Raw genomic sequence first — 27,361 nt, 5'->3', positions numbered from 1 at the left:
CACGAACCAACCACCCTTCTATTGACTCAATTTATACCTCACGTTGCCCCAGCAAGGCCAGCAGCATAATCAAGGACGAGTCGCACCCCGACCACTCCCTCTTCTTCCCTCTCCCATCAGGCAAATGGTATAGAAGTGTGAAAACGCACACCTCCAGATTCAGGGACAGTTTCTTTCCAGCTGTTATCAGGCAACTGAATCACCCCACCACAACCAGAGAGCAGTCCTGAACTACTATCTACCTCTTTGATGACCCTCGGACTATCCTTGATTGGACTTTGCTGGCTTTACCTTGCACTAAACTTTATTCCCTTATCATGTATCTATACACTGTAAATGGATTGATTGTATCATGTATTGTCTTTCCGCTGACTGGTTAGCACGCAACAAAAGCTTTTCACTGTACCTTGGTACACGTGACAATAAACTAAACTGAAAGCCTCCTTTTTCTCCACAGATGCTGCCAGACCCACTGGGTTACTCCAGCACTTTGTGTCTATCTCTGGAGAACATGGCTTGGTGACATTTCCGGTCGGGACCCTTCTTCAGACTGACTGCAGTCGGAGGTGAGAAAGCTGGAAGAGAGGAGGGGGGCGGGACAAAGTCTGGTAAGTGATAGGTGGAGACAGGTGAGGGGAGTTTTGATTGGCTGATGGTTGGACAAAGGTTAGAGGTGAAAGGACAAAAAGTGTGTGAGATAAGATCTGCAGTTCCTCGTATCTCCAACTGGGGTTCAAATAAGAGACCACGGCTCCATAACAGGGGACTCTGATTTACGGACTGTTCCCAGGGACACATTCGGAGATGGACAGCAAGTTGGAAGGTCATCAACTCGGTGAAATACGCTCTTTGGTCTGCCCGAAACTTGTTGACCTCCCGGATGAGAGAGGTGTCCGTCGGGGAATGTTGCCAATGGTCTACTCCAGACTGCAGGAGCACGTGCTGAGGGACGCACTGAAGCTCGGTGCAGCCAACGCCAAGGCTCTGTGGGGGAGGACCACAGTCTAGGGCACTTCCGCTGCTGGACATTGGGGGGTAGAGTCCGGTGGGGACACCCCTCAAACCAGGGAAAAGATATCACCCCGGGGGGTCACATGAAGTCACGGTAGCCAGGCGGAAGAGGGCTCTGCCCGAGCCGGCTGCGTGCCTTTTTTTCCGGGGTTACGTCCGTGCCCGGGTGATACTAGAAAGGGACTACGCGCTGTCCACCGGCACCCTGGGGGATTTCCGGGACTGCTGGTGGGGGTGGAATGCATCCTTAATAAGGATGGTGATATAGTTGTATAATAGTTGATTGTAGTATTAAAGTATATTTGTTTGACTTGTACTATGGTGATGGGGTTTGTTTTGATTTATTTCGTACTGTACATATTATGATAAATAATTGATTAAATTATTTTTGGTTAATAAAATAATAATAATAATAATAATAATAATAATAATAATAATAATAATAATAATAATAATAATAATAATAATAATAACAATAAATAAATAAATAATTTATTAGAAAATATTTTTTTAAAGAACGAAAGAAGAAAAAGGGCCAAATAAGCTGCAAGGGTGATAGATATATTGAACACAACCAAATATAACGCAAATGAATGTATGTGCAGCCACTGAGAATGTCAGAAGCATTTGGGCACTGTTGTTTTGTATATATTTTTTATTATTCTGAATAAAGTCTATTTTTTGAAGGGGAAGAAAATACATCAAATGTAAAGCCAGAGGTTGGAGTATAGTTGGAAGGGAATTGGGAGGGGGGGGGGGGGAGGGGAATGGAGAAATGGGTGTGTTATATGTGGAGAACAGGGAGAAGAAGTGGGAAAATAGGAGTGGGGTGAGGGGTGTTTGTTGGTTAGTTACCTGAAACGGGAGAATTCAATGTTGATATCGCTGGGTTGTAATCTACCTAAGTGGAATATGAGGTGCTGTTCCTCCGGTTTGTGTGTGGCCTCACTCTGGCAATGGAGGAGGCCCAGGACAGAGAGGTCACTGTGGGAATGGGAATCGGCGATGTCCGGGGGCCCACATCGGGAACACCGGATGCAGAAGATGAGGTTGTTTTGTGCAGGGGGATGTGAGATGCTACTGAAAGGCCGGCACAGTATCGCAGCGGGTAGAGCTGCTGCCTCCCAGCGCCAGAGACCCGGGTTCCATCCTGACCTTGGGTGCAGTCTGTGTGGAGTTTGTACGTTCTCCCTGTGACCGCGTGGGTTTTCTCCCACATCTCAAAGACGTGCGGGTTGTAGATTAATTGGCTCCTGTAAATTGCCCCCTAGTGTGTAAGGAGCGGATGAGAAAGTGGGATAACATAGAATTAGTGTGAATGGGTGATTGATGGTCTGGATGCTGTGGGCCGAAGGGCTTGTTTCCATGCTGTATCTCTAAACTAAACTAAACTAATCCGGGGATGGGAAGAGGGTGGGGATTATTGGACATAAGCGCACTTGATATGTGGGAAGTCTTGTAAACTTTACGAGAATGATTCCAGGAATGAGTGGGTTAGCATATGATGCCCTGGGCCTCTACTCTCTGACGTTTAGAAGGTTGAGGGTAGACCACATTGAAACTTACAAAATAATGAAAGGCATAAATAAGAGTGGATGTGGAAGGATGTTTCCACTGGTGAGAGAGTCTAGGACCAGAGGTCATTGAACTAAAGGGTGCTCTTTTAGAAGGGAGGTGAGGAGGAACTTCTTTAGAGGGTGGCGAATCTGTGGAACTCAACGCCACAGAGGGCTGTGGAGGCCAAGTCAGTGGATATTTTTAAGGCAGAGATAGACAAATTCTTGATTTGAACAAGTGTCAAAGGTTATGCGGAGAAGGCAGGAGAATGGGGTTAGGAGGCAGAGATCATCCATGGTTGAATGGCAGAGTGGGCCGAGTGGCCTAATTCTGCTCCTGTAACTTGGGACCGTGTGAACCAAGCTGACACCTCACCCTGGCCCGCACCTTCCCCGTGTGCAGCCTCCCATCCCCATGGCAACACCCGGTGGATGTGCTATTGTTTACAAGCGGCAGTGAACGTGAAGATGACTCACCGAACTGCTTGAGCAAGGATCGCGATTCACTTGTTAACTTGCCTTTCCTCTCATGGCTGCCCTTTGATCTGCTCTTCCCACGCTCCTTCCGATCACTCAGTTTGCCTTTGATTTTTTTTCCGGAATATCCTAGGACAGAGAATCCGAGAGAGAATTTCCCAAAAAAATCCTTGGATAGATGCTGTAGTTAATTAACGGGGAGGAGAGCAGGGGAGGGAATTAAGGCCTAGTGCGGAAATTTAGTTTCCAGTTTAGTTTCAGCACAGAAACAGGCCCTTCAGCCCACCCAGTCCGCGCCGACCAGCGATCCCCGCCCACTTAACATTATCCTACACAATTTTTACATTTATACCAAGCCAATTAACCTACAAACCTGTACGTCTTTGGATTGTGCGGGGAAAGCCGAAGATCTCGGAGAAAACCCACGCCGGTCACGGGGAGAACGTACAAACTCCGTACAGACAGCACCCGTAGTCAGGATCAAACCCGGGTCTCTGGCGCTGTAAGGTAGCATCTCTACCGCTGCGCCACTGTGTTGCTGTGTCGGATCCAGGGTAACACAAAAGATAGACACAAAATCCTGGAGTAACTCAGCGGGTCTTAGAGTCAGACAGCATGGAAACAGGCCCTTCGGCCCAACTTGCCCATTCCGACCAACATGTTGCGTTGGCCCCTCACCTGCGCTTGGCCACATCCGTCCAAACCTGTCCAATCCATGTACCTGTCTAACTGCTTCATCAACGTTGCGATAGTCCCAGCCTCAACTACCTCCTACGGCAGCTCGTTCCATACACCCACCACCCTTTGATGAAAAAGTTACCCCTCAGATTCCTATCAAAATCTTTCCCCCTTCACCTTGAACCTATGTCCTCTGGTTCTTGATTCCCCAACTCTGGGCAAGAGACTCTGTGTGTCTACCTGATCTATTCTTCTCATGATTTTGCACACCCCTATAAGATCAAGTCTCAGGCAGCTTCTCTGGAGAACAATGGATGGGTGACGTTTCGGGTTGGGACCCTTCTTCAGACAACCTTGGTCAAACAAATCCTTCACAGCAAAGGGGTTACACTCACTGATGTACTACATTACTTAGCTTGAGAGTGTCAACTATCACATCCCTGGGACCTGAACTTAGTTACACTGCCGTGGGGAGTATTGAGCAAAGCTAGAGAAGGGAAGTTATAGGAACCCTGTTGTAGGAATGATGTTGTTAGGCTGGAAAGGGCGCAGAAAAGATTTAAGAGAGTGTTGACAGGAGCCTGAGCTATAGGGAGAGGGGGAACAAGATAGACCTTATTCCTTGTAGCACAGGAGGGTGAGGAATGATCTTCTAGAGGTGTAATAAGATCATGAGAGGAATAGATCACGAAATGCAGGTAGTTAAAAATGCTGGAGAAACTCAGCGGGTGAGGCAGCATCTATGGATCGAAGGACTAGGTGACATTGCCTATTGAAGAAACGTCACCTATTCCTTCGCTCCATAGATGCTGCCTCACCCGCTGAGTTTCTCCAGCATTTTTATCAACCTTCGATTTTTCCAGCATCTGCAGTTCCTTCTTAAACAGGTAAATGCAGAGTCTTTTACCCAGAGTAAATGAAAATCGGGAACCAGAGGACATGGGTTTGAGGGGGGAAAGATTTAGTAGGAACCTGAGGGGTAACTTTTTTTACACTTAGGGTGGTGGGTGAATGGGACGAGCTGCCAGAGGAGGTAGTTGAGGCAGGTACTATCACAACGTTTAAGAACCATTTAGACAGGAACATGGACCGGACAGGTTTCGAGAGATATGGGGCAAACGCAGGCAGGTGGGACTAGTGTGGATGGGGCATGTTGGTCGGCGTGGGCAAGTTGGACCGAAGGGCCTGTTTCCACGCTGTGTCACTCACTCTATGACTCTCAGTCACTCCTCTGGATTATTTGACGTTTTGGGTCGAGACCCTTCTTCAGTCTGAAGAAGGGCCTCGACCCGAAACGTTACCTATTCCGTCGCTCCATAGATGCTGCCTCACCCGCTGAGTTTCTCCAGCATTTTTGTCTACCTTCGATTTTTCCAACATCTACAGTTCTTTCTTAAACCTCTGGATTATTTCATAACTCTCCTCGTAACTGGAAACCCAGGGGTAGGTTGGCTGTCCATCAATTAATGGGAGAACTATGGAATTGTTTTCAATGTTACTTCAGTCAAAAGTTGACGCATTTTCGAATGCCATTTGTAGTAGTGTTGTCCAATAGTAGCATACAGTCAAGTCTGAAAGCACAAACATTGTGGGCCGAAGGGCCTGTTCCCCTGTGCTGTATTGTTCTATCTAACATAACGTTGATGCGCAGCACACATTTCAAATTGCAAATCATTTGTAAACCAGTGGTGCAACAATCAAGAAGATTTTCAGTAAGGATTTCATTTTCTACCTGGGATATATGACAGACACTAAAGCATTCCTTTGCCTCTTGAGATTGTGCAACTGGCTGCCTCAAACTGCTCCGAATTCTCTCACAGGGACCGACCAGACAAACTGAAAACGTCACTGCGTGGAGTTGCAAATGCAGATGACGTTCGCCCACCAGTTTAGACAGCCGCGCGTCTATCTCTGCAATCAGCTTCAGTCCCGCTGAAAACAAAAGGCACGACCAGAGCTGTGTCCTGCGTCACCCAGAACTTTCCAGCTGCGACCTGGCACATCCACAACAGCAAGACAAGAATGGAGTTAACACATTCAGTGCACTCCCTGGGTGAGCTGGCGAGGGACCATGGGCTTAATGGATTTTTTGTATGGCAGAGATACTGTAGGTAAGATTCTTGATTAGCACGGGTTTCAGGGGCTATGGGGAGAAGGCAGGAGAATGGGGATAGGAGGCAGAGGGAGATCAGCCATGATTGAATGGCTGGAGTAGACGTGAAGGGCCGAATGGCCTAATCCTGTTCCTTTCACTTATGACAAGCTTAAAAGGGTTCAGAAAAGAGTTACGAGGCTGTTGCCAGGACTCGAGAGCGTGAGCTATAGGGAGAGGTTGAGTAGGCTGGGTCTCTATTCCATGGAGCGCAGGAGGATGAGGGGAGATCTTATAGAGGTATACAAAATTATGAGAGGAATAGATTGGGTAGATGCATAGAGTCTTTTACCCAGAGTAGGGGAATCGAGGATCAGCAGACATAGGTTCAAGGTGAAGGGTAAAAGATTTAATAGGAATCAGAGGAGTAACTTTTTCACTCAGTGGTGGTGGGTGTATGGAACAAGCTGCCAGAGGAGGAAGTTGAGGCTGGGACCATCCCATAGTTTAAGAAACATTTGGACAGGTACATGGATAGGACAGGTTTGGAGGGATATGGACCAAGCGCAGGCAAGTGGGACTAATGTAGCTGGGACATTGTTGGCCGGTGTGGGCGAGTTGGGCCGAAGGGCCTGTTTCCACACTGTATCACTCGATGACTAAGACCATTAGCATGAACCGTGACACCTTCTGCAGAGATGAGGTGAGATAGGATTTGCTGGGTATGCTCGGCCCATAAGCTCATGTTCTTATGAATTAGGCCATTCGGCCCATCAAAGCTACCCCGCCATTCAATCATGGCTGATCTATCTTTCCCTATCAACCACATTCTCTTGCCTTCTCCCCATAACCCCTGACGCGTACTAATACACCCACCGCCCCATTTGTGGAAAGTTTGCCCCTCAGGTTCCTATTAAACCTTGCCCCTCATCCTCAGCCCAGCGAACCTTCACTGATCACATCCATTCATACTGGTTCCATCTTATCTCACTTTCTCATCCACTCCCTACACACTAAGGGCAATTTTTACAGAGGCCAGTTATCCCGTAGTTCCGTGTGCAGGAAAGAACTGCAGATGCTGGTTTAAATCGAAGGTAGACACAAAATGCTGGAGTAACTCAGCGGGACAGGCAGCATCTCTGGCGAGAAGGAATGGGTGACGTTTCGGGTCGAGTCCCTTCTTCAGACTGATGTCAGGGGAGCTGGCGGTACAGAGATGAAATGTAGTCGGAGACAGTAAGACTGGCCGGAGAACTGGGAAGGGGGAGGGGATGGAGAGAGAGAGAGAGAGAGAGAGGGAAAGCAAGGGCTATTTGAAGTTAGAGAAGTCAATGTTCATACCGCTGGGGTGCAAGCTACCCAAGCGAAATAGAGAAGTCTACGTAAACCCGCATGTCTTTGGGATGTAGGAAGAAACCGGAGCACCCGGAGGGAACCCACGTGGTCACTGAGAGAACGTGCGAACTCCACACGCAGGCAGCACCCAAAGTAAGGATTGAACTCGAGTCTCTGGCGCAGTGAGGCAGCAGCTCTACCAGGGGCACTTCTGTGCCACCCTGAAAGCAAAGAAAAGCCTCTGAACAGGAATTTCAGGAGCATCTTAAGGGAAAAGAGAGATTGGGAGGGTTAAGGAGAGGTCAAAAACGGAGTGCTTTGTAGTCACTGATACATAGACAATGTATCTCTACCTTGCACACAGCTAACAATGGCTTGAGTCCTTTATCATGGTTATTTTTTTGCATAACTTTCATTCATTTGTTCTATATCTCTTCACATCATCGTCTGTATCTTTCGTTTCCCTCTCCCCTGACTAAGTCTGAAGAAGGGTCTCAAACAGATACGTCACCCATTCCTTCCCTCCAGAGATGCTGCCTGCCCCGCTGAGTTACTCCAGCATTTTGTGTCTATCTTTGGTTTAAACCAGCATCTGCAGTTCCTTCCTACACAATAGAGAATTGGTGCTGGGCCTTCTTCCATTTGTCTCTTCCTGTGCTGTTCACCACACCAATTTAGTCCTCTCACCATTGAAGCCAGAACCAGCAACTAACCATGGGACAGCTTAGGTTTAGGGTTGTTATTGTCACATGCATTGAGGTACAGTGAAAAGCTTTGTTCTGCTGTCCAAAGAGATCAGATGGTACTGTACATAAATACAATCAAGCCAAACTCAAGTACAATGGATAGAGCAAAGGGGAAGATACAGAGTGCAGAATATAGTTCTCAGAATATAGAAACATAGAAACATAGAAAATAGGTGCAGGAGTAGGCCATTTGGCCCTTCGAGCCTGCACCGCCATTCTAAAATGAGTACTCTGTTCCTGCTTTCTCGTCATGGCTGATCATCCAACTCAGTATCCCGTACCTGCCTTCTCTCCATACCCCCTGATCCCCTTAGGCACAATGGCTACATCTAACTCCCTCTTAAATATAGCCAATGAACTGGCCTCAACTACCTTCTGTGGCAGAAAATTCCAGAGACTCATCACTCTCTGTGCGAAAAATGTTTTTCTCATCTCGGTCCTAAAAGACTTCGCCCTTATCCTTAAACTGTGACCCCTTGTTCTGGACTTCCCCAACATCGGGAACAATCTTCCTGCATCTAGCCTGTCCAATCCCTTAAGAATATAGCGGTAGAGTTGCTGCCTTACAGCGAATGCAGCGCCGGAGACCTGGGTTCGATCCTGACTACGGGTGCTGACTGTACGGAGTTTGTACGTTCTCCCCGTGACCTGCATGGGTTTTCTCCAAGATCTTCGGTTTCCTCCCACACTCAAAAAACATACAGGTAAGTAGGTCAATTGGAGGTACACAAAAATGCTGGGGAAACTCAGCGGGTGCAGCAGCATCTATGGAGCGAAGGAAATAGGCGACGTTTCGGGCCGAAACCCTTCTTCAGACTCTGTAGGTCAATTGGCTTGGTAAATGTCAAAATTGTCCCTAGTGGGTAATAGGATAGTGTTTAAGAAGGAACTGCAGATGCTGGAAAATCGAAGGTAGACAAAAGTGCTGGAGAAACTCAGCGGGTGCAGCAGCATCTATGGAGCGAAGGAAATAGGCAACATTTCGGGCCGAAACCCTTCTTCAGACTGATGAAGGGTTTCGACCCAAAACGTTGCCTATTTCCTTCGCTCCACAGATGCTGCTGCACCCGCTGAGTTTGTCCAGCACTTTTGTCTACAATAGGATAGTGTTAATGTGCGGGGATCGCTGGTCGGCGCAGACCCGGTGGGCTGAAAGGGCTTGTTTCCGCGTTGTATCTCTAAACTAAATAAATCTTTTCCACAGACAAAGTCTGTAAGATATTACGGTCGTGGCATATCGACAGAAACAGACATAGGTTTCAGTCAAGCAATTGCCAGCATTTGTCTTCATTATCTTTCAAAAGTACACTGCGTGTGATCACACATATCCAATGTCCGCAATGGGGTAGAGGTGAATCGGGCAGTACCCCAGCCTATGGAAGGGCCGTTTAGAAGACTGATAACAGAGGGGAAAGAAGCTGTTCCTGAGTCTGGTAGTGAGCGCTTTGAAGCTTCCATACCTTCTGCCGGACGGGAGCAGGGAGACGTGGGAATGACCGGGGCGGGACAAGTCTTTGATTGTGTTGGCTGCTATTCGGAGGCAGTGTGGTGTAGATGGATGTCAGTTGTGGGGAGTCTAATCTATGTGATGGGCTGGGCTACATCTACATCATATGCCTTGCATCAGACTCACATCTTAGTGGTTAGGAAATGTTTTAAAATATCGTGGAATATTTATCAGCCCACTGAATGACCGGGGATTTGGTTTAGTTTAGTTTTGAGATACAGCGCGGAAACATGCCTTCTGGCCCACTGTGTCCGCGACCACCACAGATTACCCCGTACACGAGCACTATCCTACACTCACTGGAGCCATAGAAACATAGAAAATAGGTGCAGGAGTAGGCCATTCGGCCCTTCGAGCCCACACTGCCATTCAATATGATCATGACTGATCATCCAACTCAGTATCCCATACCTGCCTTCTCTCCATACCCCCTGATCCCTTTAGCCACAAGGGCCACATCTAACTCCCTCTTAAATATAGACAATCAACTGGCCTCAACTACATTCTGTGGCAGAGAATTCCACAAATTCACCACTCTCTGTGTAAAAAAATGATTTTCTCATCTCGGTCCTAAAAGACTTCCCTCTTTTCCTTAAACTGTGACCCCTTGTTCTGGACTTCCCCAACATCAGGAATAATCTTCCTGCATCTCGCCTGTCCAACCCCTTAAGAATTTTTTTCTCAAGAGACAATTTACAATTTTACTGAAGCCGATTAACCTTCAAACCTGTACGTCTCTGGGGTGTGGGAGGGAACCGTGACCTGCGGTGGAAACCTAAGCAGGTCACGGGGACGGACGTGCAAACTCCGTAGTCAGGATCGAACCCGGGTCTCTGTCGCTGTAAGGCAGCAACTCTACCACTGCGCCAACGTGCTGCCCTTGGCTGCAGTCTCTAGCCTCCAGAGCTCTTGACTCTAGTCAGTAGCTGCTCAAGTCCGCCAGCGGTGAAATCGTGAGCTTCAATCTGCCATAACCGTAGTTTCAATATTGTCTCTCGCACAAACTGTACTGAAGGAATTCCCCTTCATTTGTTTGTGCCAAGGTTTTGCACCTGGGGTTTTTTTTAATACATAAAGTCCCCACTTGCTTGCATTTAGAGCCTTTTGTCCAACATCCAATGCAGAACACCACAGATCTGCTGCTCAGTCTTTCTTCACCAACAGCTGCAAGGTCCAGTGTATGGAAGGCAGTGACTGTCCAATACTGACCTGAAGTCAGCTGTTAAAGGTCAGATACAGTGTGCAACACTAGTTCCACCGGCCAGACAAATAAAGTCCTTAAACAAACTACTTCTTTACAAAACTGTTGTGAGCAGGCCAGGAAACTACAAAAGACTTGACTCAGATTAATACACAGAGGGATTGCCCCTCATGAACCACACATTCCACTTCCCTGCAACAGAAGTCATTTAGAAAATCTATACCAGACTTGGCGATGGGAAAGTTAGAGCTGCTAAGACAACTTCAAGGCAGTTATACTGTCGTTCAGATCACTTACCCTAGCTCGCCTACCACAGTACCACTTCTAAACCAGTTGTTGTTTGCCTGGGCATTTTTAACCACAGTCTCATCTAGCTTATTATTTGTTTTACGTTTAAAATGACCCCCACAGATAAACCTCCTATCTTTGTTTACGAAGGAACTGCAGATGCTGGAAAATCGAAGGTACACAAAAAAGCTGGAGAAACTCAGCGGGTGCAGCAGCATCTATGGAGCGAAGGAAAAAGGCAACGTTTTGGGCCAAAACCCTTCTTCAGTCTCCATAGATGTTGCTGCACCCGCTGAGTTTCTCCAGCTTTTTTGTGTAACCTCCTATCTTTATTAATACAAGCAGGAGTAGACAATACAGTACTGGAACCAGCTCTACCGATGAATAAGATCAGGTCCTCACTCTGGCGCAGCGGTAGAGTTGCTGCCTTACAGCTCCAGAGACCAGGGTTCGATCCTGACTACAGGTGCTGTCTTGTATGGAGTTTGTACGTTCTTCCCCGTGACCTGTGTGGGCTTTCTCTGTGATCTCCGGTTTCCTCCCACATTCCAAAGACCTACAGGTTTGTAGGTTAATTGGCTTCTGTAAATTGTAAATCGTCCCAAGTGTGTGTGGGATAGAACGGGTGTACGGGTGATCGCTGGTCAGCACACACTCGGTGGGACGAAGGGTCTGTTTCCACGCTGTACCTCTAAACCTAAAACTAATCTAAAACTGAAATAAACTAAAAGTAAATGCTCAGATCCTGCCAAGCTTCGGGTCAATGATATTTAATCAGAAACCTTGTACCAAGACTTGCATCTATCCTGATCTGTTGGGAGAGACTTGGCAAGCTAGGACATTATTCCTTGGAGTGCAGGAGGCTGAGGGGTGATCTTATAGCGGTGTATAAAAACATGAGGAGAATAGATAAGGGTGAATGCAGTCTTTTCCCCAGGGTAGGGGAATCAAGAATAAGAGGACATTGGTTTAAGATGAGGGGGAAAGGGTTTAATATGAACTAGAGGGGCAACTTTTTCACAAAGAGGTAGTGTGTGTGTGGGATGGGCTGCCAGAGGAGGTAGTTGGGGCAGGCACTACCACGTTTAAGAAATACTTGGACAGGTACGTGGAAAGGAAAGGTTTAGAGGGAAATGGACCAAATATCATGAGAGGATAGATTGGGGAAATGCATAGAGTCTCTTACCCAGAATAGGTGAATCGAGAACCAGAGGACATAGGTTTAAGATGAAGGGGAAAAGATTTAATAGGAATCTGAGGGGTAGCTTTTTCATACAAAGGGTGGTGGGTGTATGGAACAAGCTGCCAGTGGAGGTAGTTGAGGCTAGGACTATCCCAATGTTTAAGAAACAGTTAGACAGGTGCATGGATAGATAGGACAGATTTGGAGGGATAGGGACCAAACGCAGGCAGGTGGGACTAGTGTAGCTGGGACATGTTGGCCAGTGTGGGCAAGTTGGGCCAAGGGGCCTGTTGCCGTGCGGGATGGCTCTATGTATGAATTGATGTTGTCAATACTAATTCACCAGATTGACCTGAAACATCCAACACTATTGCTTCATCAGTAAGGTACGACCCATTGAAATTCCCTTGTTCTTAGCGCAGTTTGCCTGAAACTTCTAAGGTTGCTTCACGGTTATAAAACAAAACCTTTTATTGAGTGCTTAATTGTTGTACATTTGTAAAGAACTCATTCATGATTATTCAGGATAGAAGATTAGACTTTAGCCAAGGAGGACTCTCTCGAACTTCTACATGTGCACAGTAGAGAACATGCTGACCGGTTGCATCGTGGCTTGGTTCGGGCAACCTGAGCGTCCAGGAGCGGAAAACGCTGCAAAAAGTAGTAAACACTGCCCAGTCCATCATCGGCTCTGACCTCCCTACCATCGAGGGGATCTATCGCAGTCGCTGCCTCAAAAAGGCTGCCAGCATCATCAAGGACCCACACCATCCTGGCCACACACTCATCTCTCCGCTGCCATCAGGTAGAAGGTACAGGAGCCTGAAATCTGCAACATCCAGGTTCAGGAATAGCTGCTTCCCCACCGCCATCAGACTATTAAACACAACCTCAAACAAACTATGGACTATAACAGCCTACTGCACTTTATCTGTGTATTTATGTGTGTATATATATATATATATATATATATATATATATATATTCTATGGTCACTCTGATCTGATCTGTATTTATGCCTACAATATTCTGTCATGCTGCAGCAAGCAAGAATTTCATTGTCCTATCTGGGACACATGACACAAGACATGACTCTTGACTCTACTGCCTTCCATCACAGTGAGGGATGTGGGGAATCTGCTGTGGTGTTATGTTAACTTTTATGTAGTTGCGTGCCTTGTTGCTTTTATAGTATGGCTGCATGGTAATTCGCATCTCACTGTACCTTGATTGGTACACGTGACAATAAAACCTATTGAATCTTCGCATCTTTTCATGTTACAGCAGGGTTTGCAAAAGGGCCAAGAAGCAACAGGGGTGTTACCAGAAAATGTGCAAACATTCCTCTGTGCTCGCCTCGACCTTGTACAAAACTCTTGCATTTATAAAGAAAGTTCAAGGATGTGGACATGATAACACAGGAACAATCAATGGAAAGTCCCAGGTTTGTTAACATCCCGGCCAAAAAAATCATTCCTCATTCAACATGACAACAAATCCCCCAGGCATTTAAGACGTACACAAAAATGCCGGAGTAACTCAGCGGAACAGGCAGCATCTCTGGAGAGAAGGAATGGGCGACGTTTCGGCTCGAGACCCTTCTTCTGTGGAGAGGATGTTTCTACTAGTGGGAGAGTATAGTTTCAGAGGTCATAGACTCAGAGTTAAAGGACGTTCCTTTAGGAAAGAGATGAGGGGGAATTTCTTTAGTCAGAGAGTGGTGAATCTGTGGAATTCATTGCCACAAAAGGCTGTGGAAGCCAAGTCAAAGGATATTTTTAAGGCATAGATAGATAGATTCTTGATTGGTACGGGTGTCAGGGGTTATGGGGAGAAGGCAGGAGAATGGGGTTAGGAGGGAGAGATAGATCAGCCATGATTGAATGGCAGAGTAGACTTGATGGGCCGAATAGCCTAATGCAGCATCTGTAGTTCCTTCCTACACATTCCTACAGGCATTTAACCTATGCTGTTTATGGGATTATGACATGGGCACATCACTTGCCTCCATAAATACAACAACAACACTTCAATATACTTTAAGCCATCAACAAAATAGGTTCATAAGTGATAGGTGCAGAATTAGGTAATTCGCCATATCAAGTCTACTCCGCCATTCAATCATGGCTGATCTATCGTTCCCTCTCAACCCCATCTCCTGCCCTTCAAATTCTTAAGGCTAAAGAGCCCTTCCGATCATGTCTGACCAATTTGATTGCATCTTTGAATTAGACTTTACTTTAGAGGTATAGTGCAGAAACAGGCCTTTCAGCCCACCGAGTCCGTACCGACCAGTGATCCCCACACATTAACACTACCCCACACACACAAGGGACAATTTCACATCTAGACCAAGCCAATTAACCCTCAAACGTATACGCCTTTGGAGTGTGGGAGGAAACCGAAGTTCTCGGAGAAAACGCACACAGGTCACGGGGAGAACATAAAAACTCCGCACAGACAGCGCCCATAGTCAGTATCGAACCCGGGTCCCTGGAGCTGCAAGGCAGTAACTCTACCGCTGCGACACCTTCAATCATTGCAAAATGCAATCTGTCTCTCCCTCCGAAAGCCAGAAACGAGTTTGATTTTTGTTTGGTGGGTAAGCTGGCATAAGGAGCTGACAGTGGAATCCTGTATTCGGCATTGTTGCCAATAATCTGCCCTCCTGACCCATTCGGCAATTAAAGCAGAGTTTGCTGTAAATTCACTTTGTGCTATTGAACTGCGCCCTAGTTCTTCCAGTTCTGATTTTTGTTTCAGATTCGAGCAACTAAGGTCTCCTTTAACCCTGTGGAACGGAGACGCTTGGTTCATCAGAGTCCTACCTCGATAGAGATTTTCTTCTATCAGTTTAGTTTGATGGTGGAATATTTGTTCTTGGAGCCTGGAGACTGACCGCTTCATTTTCTCTCTCCGCGTCACCATGTAGCAAAGATTCCTAACCTGTTAAATCGGACAAATATATTATTACCCCCTCGTAGACTTCATTGCGAAAATATCAAGAGCACCACAAGCTTACAAGTCCGCATGAAAAACTGTTGGACTGGACAGAAAATAGTGGCCCTGGTCAATAAACAGGTAAAAGGCCTTCACACAACTCGGCAGCGTTTCTGAAAACGTTCGATCATCGAGTCGAGGAGTACAACATCATGAGAGGAATAGAGCGGGCAGACGCACGGAGTCTCTTGCCCAGAGCAGGGGAATCGAGAACCAGAGGACATATGTTTAAAGTGAGTGGGGGGAAGGTTTAGTAAGAACCTGAGGGGTAATGTTTTCAAGCAAAGGGTGGTAGGTGTATGGAACGAGCTGCCAGAGGAGGTCGTTGAGGCAAGGACTATCGCTACGTTTTAAGACTGACTGTTGAAGCTCTGGATTAACAGAGACCAGGAAGCTGATGCCTGTGACAAGTGACCGAAACTTGGAGGCAAAAGGAAATTAAAGTAACCGTGGGGCGGCATGGTGGCGCAGCGGTAGAGTTGCTGCCTTACAGCGCCAGAGACCCGGGTTCGATCCCGTCTACGGGTGCTGCCTGTACGGAGTTTGTACGTTCTCCCCGTGAGCTGCGTGGGTTTTCTCCGAGATCTTCGCCTTTCTCCGAGATCTTCGGTTTCCTCCCACACTCTAAAGACGTACAGGTTTGTAGGTGAATTGGCTTGGTATAAAATGTCGAATTGTCCCTTGTGAATGCGGGGTAGTGTTAATGTGCGGGGATCGCTGGTCGGCGCGTACTCAGTGGGCGAAGGGCCTGTTTCCGCGCTGTATCTCTAAACAAAACTAAACTAATGAGCAGAGGGAGCAATATAATATTCAGCTTCCACTTTGAAATTTACTGTGAAGCAGCAGTACTTAATAACAATTTAACTTCAGTGGGAAAAGCATGCAGTTGGTTAATAATAATGCCTCAGTGCAGCAATAAATAAGCAACAAGTGTAATAAAAAATCTGTAGCACCAGCATAATAATTAATTAACTGTAACTCTGTAATGGTGTAATTATAGAACTGCTATGATATATAAATATTTGCTTGTAGTGACAACACTGATGATCAGTAGTTTGGTTTAGTTTAGAAATGTTCATGCGTTCCAGGAGCAGAATTAGGCCATTCGGCCCATCAAGTCTAGTCCGCCAATCAATCATGGCTGGTCTATCTTTACCAATCAACCCCATTCTCCGTATAACCCTCTGACACCCGGACTAATCAAGAATCTGTCAAACTCCGCCTTAAAAGTATCCATTGCCTTGGCCTTCAGTGGCAATGAATTCCACAGATTCACCACCCTCTGATCCTAAAGAAATTCCTCCTCACCTCCTTTCGAAAGGTACGTCCTTTTATTCTGAGGATATGGCCTCTGGTCCTAGACTCTCCCTCTAGTGGGAACATCCACTCCACGTCCAAATACAGGGTGGCAACAGGCCCTTCGGCCCAGATAGTCCATGCCGACCAACAATCACCCCGTACACTAGTTCTATCCTACGCTCCAGGGAGAATTTACAGAAGCCAAGTAACCTGCACACCTGTGGAGTGTGGGAGGAAACCGGAGCACCTGGAGAAACCCCACGCGGTCAAGGGGAGAACGTACAAACTCCGTACAGACAGCACCCGTAGTCAGGATCGAACCCGGGGCTCCGGCGCTGTAAGGCAGTGACTCTACCGCTGCTCCACCGTGCCGCCCAGCCTTCCTTGCTGCCCTTGACGTTAGAGGACCAATCTACAAAGGCAGGTGGATTTGCAATGTGAAAGTTGCAGTATGATTTATGAATGTTGAAGGATATGATTACTCCGATAGTCAGCCGTGTAAGTATTGAGGATTTGATAACGGGCTATTGGTGGTGGGAATAATACTAGTGTGTGTGATTCTAAAAAGGCAGCACACTGGTGCAGCTGGTAGAGTCATAGAGTGACACAGTGTGGAATCTGGCCCTTCGGCCCAACTTGCACACATCGGCCAACATGTTCCAGCTACACTAGTCCCACCTGCCTGCGCTTGGTCCATATCCCTCCACACCTGTCCTATCCATGTACCTGTCTAACTGTTTCTTAAATGGTGGGATAGTCCCAGCCTCAACGACCTCCTCTGACAGCTTGTGTCATACATCCACCACCCTTTGTGTGAAACAGTTACCCCTCAGATTCCTATTAAATCGTTTCCCCTTCACCTTAAATCTATGTCCTCTGCACCTCGATTCCCCTACTCTGGGCAAGACACTCTGTGCATCTACCCGATCTATTCCTCTCATGATCTTATATACATCTATAAGATCACCCCTCATCCTCCTGCGCTCCAAGGAATAGTCCAAGTCTACTCAACGCTGCCTATAGCTCAGACCCTCTAGTCCTGGCAACATCCTTGTAAATCTTCTCTGTACCCTTTTCAACTTGACAACATATTTTCTATATCAAGGTGTCCATAACTGAACACAATGCTCTAAATTTGGCCTCATCAACGTCTTATACAACTGCAACATGACCTCCCAACTTCTATACTCAATACTCTGACTGATGAAGGCCAATGTGCCAAAAGCGTTTTTGACCACCCTATCTACCTGCGATTCCACCTTCAAGAAACCATGCACCTGCACTCCTAGATCCCTCTATTCTACAACACTCCCCAGAGGCCTATGATTCACTGTGTAGGTTCTGCCCATGTTAGACTTCCTAAAATGCAACACCTCACATTTTTCTGCATTACATTCCATCAACCATTCCTCAGCCCACCTGGCCAATTGATCAAGATCCTGCTGCAATTTTTCACAACCATCTTCAATATCTGCAAAACCACCCAATTTTGTATCATCTGCAAACTTGCTAATCTTGCTCTGCATGTTCTCATCCAAATCATTGATGTAGATGACAAACAGTAACGGGCCCAGCACCGAACCCTGAGGCACACCACTAGTCACAGGCCTCCAGTCTGAGAAGCAACCTTCCACCATCACCCACTGCTTCCTTCCATGGAGCCAATTTGCTATCCATTCCGCTATCTCTCCTTGGATCCCATGAGATCTAACCTTCCAGAGCAGCCTCCCATGAGGAATCTTGACAAATGCTTGACTGACGTCCATGTACACAACATCTACCGCTCTGCCCCCATCGACCGTTTTTGGTCACATCTTCAAAAAGAGCTGCTGCCTCACAGTGCCAGTGACCCAGGTTCAATCTTGACCTCAGGTGCTGTCTGCACGAAGTTTACACGTTCTCCCTGTGACTGTGTGGATTTCCTTGTTTCTTCTTGGTTTCTTGGTCCTCCAAAATATTCCAAATGGAATTTAAACTGGAGGTTGTGGCGTCAGCCTAAACACGGACCACTCATGCTCGAACCCTCGTCAGGAGATACGAGGGCGGGCACGTGACGTCATGGGCTAGAGGGAGTGTCCTGGTACTAAAGGTCTCTCACCGCGAGACCTTGAGAAGTCGACAGGTAGCTGAGCCCGAGACAACAACCTCGCTCAGCTACAGCAACATTGTATTATAGTTAGCGCACCACCTAACGTGTCACCACTGAATAAATGACTCTTTGAACCGGCCTGACGTCTCACCTTCATTCACCACGTATGGTGCCGCTACAAGGTGGTGAAGGGAGGGATTAAGCCAGAAAGGGTTATTGGGAAGAAAGAGCTACTTTAAATTTAGTTGCATCTGGTTGGGTAACTATAGTTGGGTGGAGATTATTCCATGCTTTAATTGTGCGGGGGAAGAACGAATTGCTGTACACATCTGTCTTTGTAGCTGGGATCACAAATTGGATCGAATGCCCTCGTCTGCTCCTAATTGGTTTGGGTTTGGTGTGGGTCTTGTAGTCTATGTCGAGCTGACCATTTAACATTTCGTAAAAACAGGTCAAACGGTGAGCTCCTCCGGGTGTTCCAGATTCCTCCCACTTCCTAAAGATATGCGGGTTTGTGGGAATAATTGGCCTTCTGTAAAATCGCCCCAAGTGTGTAGGGAGTGGCTGAGAAAGTGGAACTAGTGTGACCGGCTGATCGATGGCCGGTGTGGATTCAGTGGGCTGAAGGGCCTGTTTCCACGCTGTATTTTGTATCTTTCAATCCATCAGGACTGACCAACAACACTCCTCCCATCTTTTTTTGTTCACCCCCTCTATTTATAATGCCCCACATGAATGTGGACCCATTTCTCCAATGACCTTGTCCCCCTTTCCTCCTCCCCTTCCCCCTAGATTTCTTCCGCTGCCTTCATATTTCATGCCTCATCTCTCCTTTTCTCACAGCCAATCTTCTTCCCATCTCTGGCCTTTGTCCACCCATCTGGTAAACAAACTCTCATTCATCTGCATCTACCTATCGCTTGCCAGGCGTTGTCCTGCCCCTACCTCTCTTTCCCAGCTTTCTCCCTCCCCCCCCCTTACTAAATCAGTCCGAAGAAGGGTCCCGAACCAAAACGTCACCTATCCATGTTCTCTAGAGATGCTGCTGAGTTTAGTTTTGTTTACTTTAGAGATACAGCACGGAAACAGGCCCTTCGGCCCACCGGGTCCACACCGACCAGCAATCCCCGCACACAAACACTATCCCACACACACTAGGGACAATTTACAATTAAACCAAGCCAATTAACCAACAAACCTGTACATCTTTGGAGTGTGGGAGGAAACCGGAGCACCCTGAGAAAACCCACGTGGTTACAGGGAGAGCGTGCAAACGCGGTACAGACAGCACCCGTAGTCAGTATGGGAACCGGGACTCTGGCGCTGTGAGGCAGCAACTCTACCGCTGCACCACTGTGCCCCCCCCCCCCCCCCCCCCAGTACTTTCTGTCCTTTTGTGTAAACCAGCATTTGCAGTTCCTCGTTTCTACATTTAAACTAAGCACTACTCTACCACCTAGTTTAGAATCAAGCATGGTGGCCATGGTAGAGTTGCTGCCTTACAGCACCAGAGACCCAGGTTCGATCCTGACTACAGGTGCTGTCTGTACAGTTTGTACGTGAGTTTCTGCGTGAGTTTTCTCCGAAATAGACAATAGGTACAACAGTAGACCATTCGGCCCTTCGACCTAGCACCGCCATTCAATGTGATCATGGCTGATCATCCACAATCAGTAACCCGTTCCTTCCTTCTCCCCATATCCCTTGACTCCGCTATCTTTAAAAGCTCTGTCTAGCTCTCTCTTGAAAGCATCCAGAGAACCAGCCTCCACCACCCTCTGAGGCAGAGAATTCCACAGACTCACAACTCTCTGTGTGAAAAAGTTTTTCCTCATCCTTGTTCTAAATGGCTTACCCCTTATTTTTCAACTGTGGCCCCTGGTTCTGGACTCCCTCAACATCAGGAACATGTTTCCTGCCTTTAGTGTGTCCAAACCCTTAATAATCTTATATGTTTCAATAAGATCCCCTCTCATCATTCTAAACTCCAGAGTATACAAGCCCAGCCGCTCCATTCTATCAACATATGACAGTCCTGCCATCCCGGGAATTAACCTGGTTTCCTCCCACACTCCAAAGATGTACTGGTTTGTAGGTTAATTGGTTTGGTATAAATGTAAAACTGTCCCTAGTGTGTGTGTGTAGAGTAGTGCTAATGTGCGGGGATCGCTGGTCGGAGCGGGCTAGGTGGGCTGAAGGGCCCGTTTCTGCACTGTATCTCTAAACGAAACAAAAACGCATACATTCTATGCCAGCTCTCCTTGTGCATCACCCACGGGCTTTTCTCTCATTCAGTAATTGCCAAATAACTATTGCCTAAGTGACATCGAGGACAAGGACATTTGCTTTTCATTACAAAGTTAGTAATTAAATGTAACGAGCCATAACATCCTGTGTCTGATCTTTGGACCACATATAATATCATTAAAAAAAGACGCTCATCTGACTGATCCCATTCCATCCACGGAGGACACGACAACATGTAATTATCTGACATTTACACTTTTTAGTTAGGAAACTAATGGGAAACCTCCATTCAGCCTGTGATTTTCTGATGTGGTCCCACTTAAATAAATTCTCCAGAAGGCAGATTTCATAAGTTCATAAATTCATAAGTGATTGGAGCAGAATTTGGCCATTCAGCCCATCGAGTCTATTCCGACATTCAATCACGGCTGATCTACCTCTCCCTCCTAACCCCATTCTCCTGTCTTCTCCCCATAACCTCCAACACTGGTATTAATCAAGAATCTATCTATCTCTGCCTGAAAAATATCCACTGACTTGGCCTCCACAGCCATCTGTGGCAAAGAATTTCACAAATTCGCCACCCTCTGACAAAAGATTCCCACAGCACGTTGCATTCAATTTGGGAAAGGTTTCATATCATCAGTCACTTCCGCAAACCCCTCATCCCGCCCGCAGCCTTAGCTCCACAGCACAGTTTGGGAACAGCTCCATCCAAGACCGCAAGAAATTGCAGGGAATGGTGGGGGCAGCCCAGACCATCACACCAACCAACCTCCCTTCCATTGACTCCATCTCCACGTCACGCTGCCTCTCCCTCTTCTCCCCTCTCCCATCGGGCAAGTGGTACAGAAGTGTGAAAACGCACACCTCCAGATTCAGGGACAGTTTCTTCCCAGCTGTTATCAGGCAACTGAACCATCCTATCACCAACTAGAGAGCGGTCCTGAGCTACCACCTACCTCATTGGGGACCCTCGGACTATCTTTACTGGACTTCTTCTTGCATTAAATATTATTCCCTTTATCCTGTATCCTTACACTGTGGACGGCTCGATTATAATCACCCGTTGTCTTTCCACTGACTGGCTAGCACGCAACAAAAAACTTTTCACTCGGTACACATAACGATAAACTAAAGTAAACCCAAAAAACCCCACCCCCTCTCCTCACCACCAGCAAAACCCTCCCCCTCTCCTCACCACCATCCCCCACTCATCAGCAAGATTCTAAGGAACGACAATCATCATTGAGTTGATGACATAAGGGACTGTGGGAGAAACATTACGTTGAGGAGCAGGGGGAAGTAAATCAAAATAAAAGATAAGGGAAATGAATCACCAATTCCACTTAACTGAACACTTCCCCTGGTTCCAAACAGACTGTCACGTCTTGACACTATTTTATTCTTCGACTTATTGGGAATTATTTACAGCTATTGCCAGCCCTTTGTCAAACTAACGTACTTCAAGATAGTCCGAGGGTCACCAATGGGGTAGATAGTTGTCCAGGACTGAAGAAAGGTCTCAAACCGAGACGTCACCTATTGCTTTTCTCCAGAGATGCTGCCTGACCCGCTGAGTTTAGGGCCTGTCCCACCTGGCAAATTTTTTTTTTCGGCGACACCCGGCGCCATTGACTGTCGTAAGATTTCGAACATTTCAAAATCCAGTGGCGACGAGAGAAACGTTGCGACACTTGAGGAAAGACCGCACGTCAATGCATCGTCACGCCGGGACTTTTTCGGCGACCTGACACGTCAGTCAGTGATGCCGGCAGTCGCCGAAAAGATCGCCAAGTGGGACAGGCCGCTTACCCCAGCTTTTTGTGTCTGTCTTCCAGTGGTTCAGGACTGCTCCATTCCACAGGTACACAAAAATGCTGGAGAAACTCAGCGGGTGCAGCAGCATCTATGGAGCGAAGGAAATAGGCAGTTGCCTATTTCCTTCGCTCCATAGATGCTGCTGTACCTGCTGAGTTTCTCCAGCATCTGCAGATTTTCCAGCATCTGCAGTTCCTTCTTAAACACCTGGTCCATACTACAACCAGAGACTATTGGACTATCTTTGATCGGACTTTACTGGCTTTACCTTGCACTAAACCTTTTCCCCTTATCATGTATCTATACACTGTAAATGGCTCAATTGTAATCATTTCTTGCCTTTATACTTTTGCTTCTTTTACCGAAGTGAAAAACTATTACTTTTGGTTTTTTGTCCATTGAATTTGAACAGTGCGTTTTTTGGTCTGTTTTGCAAAGTTGGCCATGTACAGAAAAAAATGGAGAACTTGTACAGAATCTTGCATCTTTTAAAAAAAAAAAAAATGTTTATGTTATGTATTGTCTTTCCGCTGAATGGATAGCACGCAACAAAAGCTTTTCACTGTACCTCGGTATATGTGACGATAAACGAAACTAAATTAAACGAAGAGGCTAGGGCGTTAAACATTCACAAGCTCCTTTACGCTAAAAGACCACAACCAAGTCATTCAGTGATCATGTGCAGCCAAGCATGGATGTTGCAACCACCCTACCACAACTAGAGAGGAGTCCTGAATTACTATTTACCTAATTGGAGACTCTTTGATCGGACTTTACTGGACTTTATCTTGCAGGTGGTTGCCGGAGGTTGCAGGTAGTGGAAGCAGGTAGGGAGACTGACAAAAACCTCCGGGAACCGCATGGAAACCTTGGGTGAGGCGCAAAGTCTCCAGAGGTTTCCGTTCAGGTTTCCTAAGTGGGACAGGGGCATTACAGCGCCAGAGAGCCGGGTTCGATCCTGACAACGGTACGGAGTTTGTACGTTCTCCCCGTGACCGGCGTGGGTTTTCTCCGAGATCTTCGCTTTCCTCCCACGCTCCAAAGACGTACAGGTTTGCAGGTTCATTGGCTTGGTATAAATGTAAATTTTCCCTAGTGTGTGTAGGATGGTGTTATTGTGTGGGGATCGCTGGTCGGCGCGGACTCGGTGGGCCGAAGGGCCCGTTTCCGCGCTGTATCTCTGAACGAAACTAAAAGCTTTTCACTGTACCTCGGTCCACGTGACAATGAACTAAACTCAAACTCACCCACTGGGCAGTGGGACCGGTAATAACTGTAATGTTGACACAAGAGATGGCCAATGCCAGAAACAGAGTATAAACAGACTACTGGAGGAACTCAACGGGTCAGGCATCAAGTGCGGCAGGGACTGAACGGATGACGTTTCAGGGTCGGGGCCCTTCTTCAGATTGATGACAATGTTCCCAGTATAGATTGCGTGTTTGGCTTTCTTGGTTTGTGTGGTCATTGACCTTTTGTCTTTCAGTACTTAGAGCCCAGAAAGACCAAAGTGTGGAATTTGGAAGTGACGTACAAAATCGTTTCACTTGTGTTAACCATATAACCATATAACAATTAAGTCCATCTCGGCCCTACAAGTCCGTGCCGAACAACTTTTTTCCCTTAGTCCCACCTGCCTGCACTCATACCATAACCCTCCATTCCCTTCTCATCCATATGCCTATCCAATTTATTTTTAAATGATACCAACGAACCTGCCGCCACCACTTCCACTGGAAGCTCATTCCACACCGCTACCACTCTCTGAGTAAAGAAGTTCCCCCTCATGTTACCCCTAAACTTCTGTCCCTTAATTCTGAAGTCATGTCCTCTTGTTTGAATCTTCCCTATTCTCAAAGGGAAAAGCTTGATCACATCAACTCTGTCTATCCCTCGCATCATTTTAAAGACCTCTATCAAGTCCCCCCTTAACCTTCTGCGCTCCAGAGAATAAAGACCTAACTTATTCAACCTTTCTCTGTAACTTAGTTGTTGAAACCCAGGCAACATTCTAGTAAATCTCCTCTGTACTCTCTCTATTTTGTTGACATCCTTCCTATAATTGGGCTGACCAAAATTGTACACCATACTCCAGATTTGGTCTCACCAATGCCTTGTACAATTTTAACATTACATCCCAGCTTCTATACTCAATGCTCTGATTTATAAAGGCTAGCATACTAAAAGCTTTCTTTATCACCCTATCTATATGAGATTCCACCTTCAAGGAACTATGCACGGTTATTCCCAGATCCCTCTGTTCAACTGTATTCTTCAATTCCCTACCATTTATCATGTACGTCCTATTTTGATTTGTCCTGCCAAGGTGTAACACCTCACATTTATCAGCATTAAACTCCATCTGCCATCTTTCAGCCCATTTTTCCAAATGGCCTAAATCACTCTGTAGACTTTGGAAATCCTCTTCATTATCCACAACACCCCCTATCTTGGTATCATCTGCATACTTACTAATCCAATTTACCACCCCTTCATCCAGATCATTGATGTACATGACAAACAACAAAGGACCCAACACAGATCCCTGAGGCACCCCACTAGTCACCTGCCTCCAACCAGACAAACAGCCATCCACCATTACCCTCTGGCTTCTCCCATTCAGCCACTGCTGAATCCATCTTGCTATTCCTGCATTTATACCCAACAGTTTAACCTTCTTAACCAACCTTCCATGAGGAACCTTGTCAAAGGCCTTACTAAAGTCCATATAACAACATCCACTGCTTTACCCTCATCAATTTCCCTAGTAACCTCTTCAAAAAATTCAAGAAGATTAGTCAAACATGACCTTCCAGGCACAAATCCATGTTGACTGTTCCTAATCAGACCCTGTTTATCCAGATGCTTATATATATTATCTCTAAGTATCTTTTCCATTAATTTGCCCACCACTGAAGTCAAACTAACAGGTCTATAATTGCTAGGTTTACTTTTAGAACCCTTTTTAAACAATGGAACAACATTCGCAGTACGCCAATCCTCGGGGACTATTCCCGTTTCTAATGACATTTGAAATATGTGTTGTATGAAATATGAACCAGAAGCAGCAGTGACCTACTCAACTCCTCGATCCTACCCTGCTACCTAATAAGATCACGGCCGATCTGATTGTAACCGCAATTTAACCTTCCCATCGACCTTGAATAACCCCCTTGCCCATCAGGTGTCTCTCTACCTCTGTCTATGGAGCAAGCATTACCACCACCACAGCTCATTAAGTTTCGGGATAGATAGACTCAAAAAGCTGGAGTAACTCAGCGGGCCAGGCAGCATCTCTAGAGAGAAGGAATGGGTGACGTTTCGGGTTGAGACCCATCTTCAGACTGGTTAGGGATAAGGGCAACGAGAGATGTAGACGATGATGTGGAGAGATAGAGAACAATGAATGAAAGATATGCAAAAAAGTAACGATGATAAAGGAGTAGAATTAGGCATTCGGCCCATCGGGTCTACTCTGCCATTCACTCGTGACTGATCTATCTCTTCCTCCTACCCCATTCTCCTGCTTTCTCCCCATAATCCCTACCCACCCCTACTAATCAAGAATCTATCTATCTCTGCCTTACAAATATCCACTGACTTGGGCCTCCACAGGCTTCTGTGACCGTACCAAGAACCAACTGTAGCAAATGTACCTAGAACATAGAACAGTATAGCACAGGAACAGGCCCTTCAGCCCACAATGTCCGTGCCGAACATGATGCCACGATAAAGTGATCTTGTCTGCCTACGTCTGACCGATATCCCTCCAGTTTCTGCATATTCATGTGTCTGTCTAAAAACCAAATTGAGGGACAGTTTCTTCCCAGCTGTTATCGGCAACGAACCGTCCTCTCACCAACTAGAGAGCGGTCCTGACCTCCTATCTACCACACTAGACACCTTTGAACTATCTTTATTTGAACTTTACTGTATCTCACACTAAACATTATTCCCTTTATCCTGTGGACGGCTTGATTGTAATCATGTACAGTCTTTTCGCTGACTGGATAGCACACAACAAAAAAATGCTTTTAACTGTACCTTGGTACATATGACAATAATAAACTAAACTAAACTATCCATGTGCCCCTCTAAAAATCCCTTAAAACCCACTATTGTACCTTCGCCACCACTACCAACCTTGGCAGATCTGTTTCATGAGAGGAATAGACCAGGTGGACACACAGAATCTCTTGCCCAGAGTAGGGGAATCGAGGACCAGATGACATAGGTTTAGGGTGAGCAGGGAAAGATTTAATGGGAACCTGAGAGGTAACATTTCCACATTAAGGGTGGTGGGTGTATGGAACGAGCTACAGGAGGAGGTAGTTGAGGCAGGGACTATCGCAACGCTTAGGAAACATTTCGACAGGTACATGGATAGGACAGGTTGAGAGGGATATGGCCAAACGCAGGCAGGTGGTACTAGTGTACATGGGGCATGTTGGCCGGAGTGGGCAGGGCCTGTTTCCATGCTGTGAGACTCTATGAGGCAATCTACAGACTTGGAAATCAAAAGATGAACAAAGGCAAGGAACAGGAGCAGCCCTGGGAACTGGGAGTGCAAACATTTCCTAATGGGAAGACCTCGGAAAATGTATACCAAGGAACTGAAAGGAATATGTTTGGACTGCCAGAGGCAGCTCGTGAAGTCAGTGTTCTGTAAACGGAAAGGTTTTACAAGAATATAGTGTGTTGTGGAACTAGAGACTCGTTGGGCATAGCCTTTCATGTGGTGGGTGGCAGTAGTGTAAAGGGATGCCGTTCATCGTAAGACCATACCTTGAACCTCTGTCTCTGTGTATGGACCTCCCATGTGGCCAGGATT

At 46.6% G+C, this 27,361-nt stretch overlaps 1 protein-coding gene across 3 annotated transcripts in view; it reads right to left on the bottom strand.

Annotated features, from left to right (window-relative positions):
* jade2 (jade family PHD finger 2) overlaps positions 1–27,361 on the bottom strand; it is a 146,290-nt gene that overhangs the window by 7,663 nt on the left and 111,266 nt on the right. For all 3 annotated transcript variants that reach the window (XM_033029311.1, XM_033029312.1, XM_033029310.1), the window contains 2 exons: positions 14,903–15,020; positions 3,045–3,173 (listed from right to left, as the gene is read on the bottom strand). In XM_033029311.1, the coding sequence (XP_032885202.1) occupies positions 3,045–3,173; positions 14,903–15,020 (247 nt within the window). The remainder of the gene's footprint in view (positions 1–3,044; positions 3,174–14,902; positions 15,021–27,361) is intronic.

This window comes from Amblyraja radiata, chromosome 11 (genome assembly GCF_010909765.2).
Source record: "Amblyraja radiata isolate CabotCenter1 chromosome 11, sAmbRad1.1.pri, whole genome shotgun sequence".
Taxonomy (NCBI): Eukaryota; Metazoa; Chordata; class Chondrichthyes; order Rajiformes; family Rajidae; genus Amblyraja; species Amblyraja radiata.
Note: the sequence above shows the minus strand (reverse complement) of the source record. Positions and strands in the feature narration are given on the sequence as shown.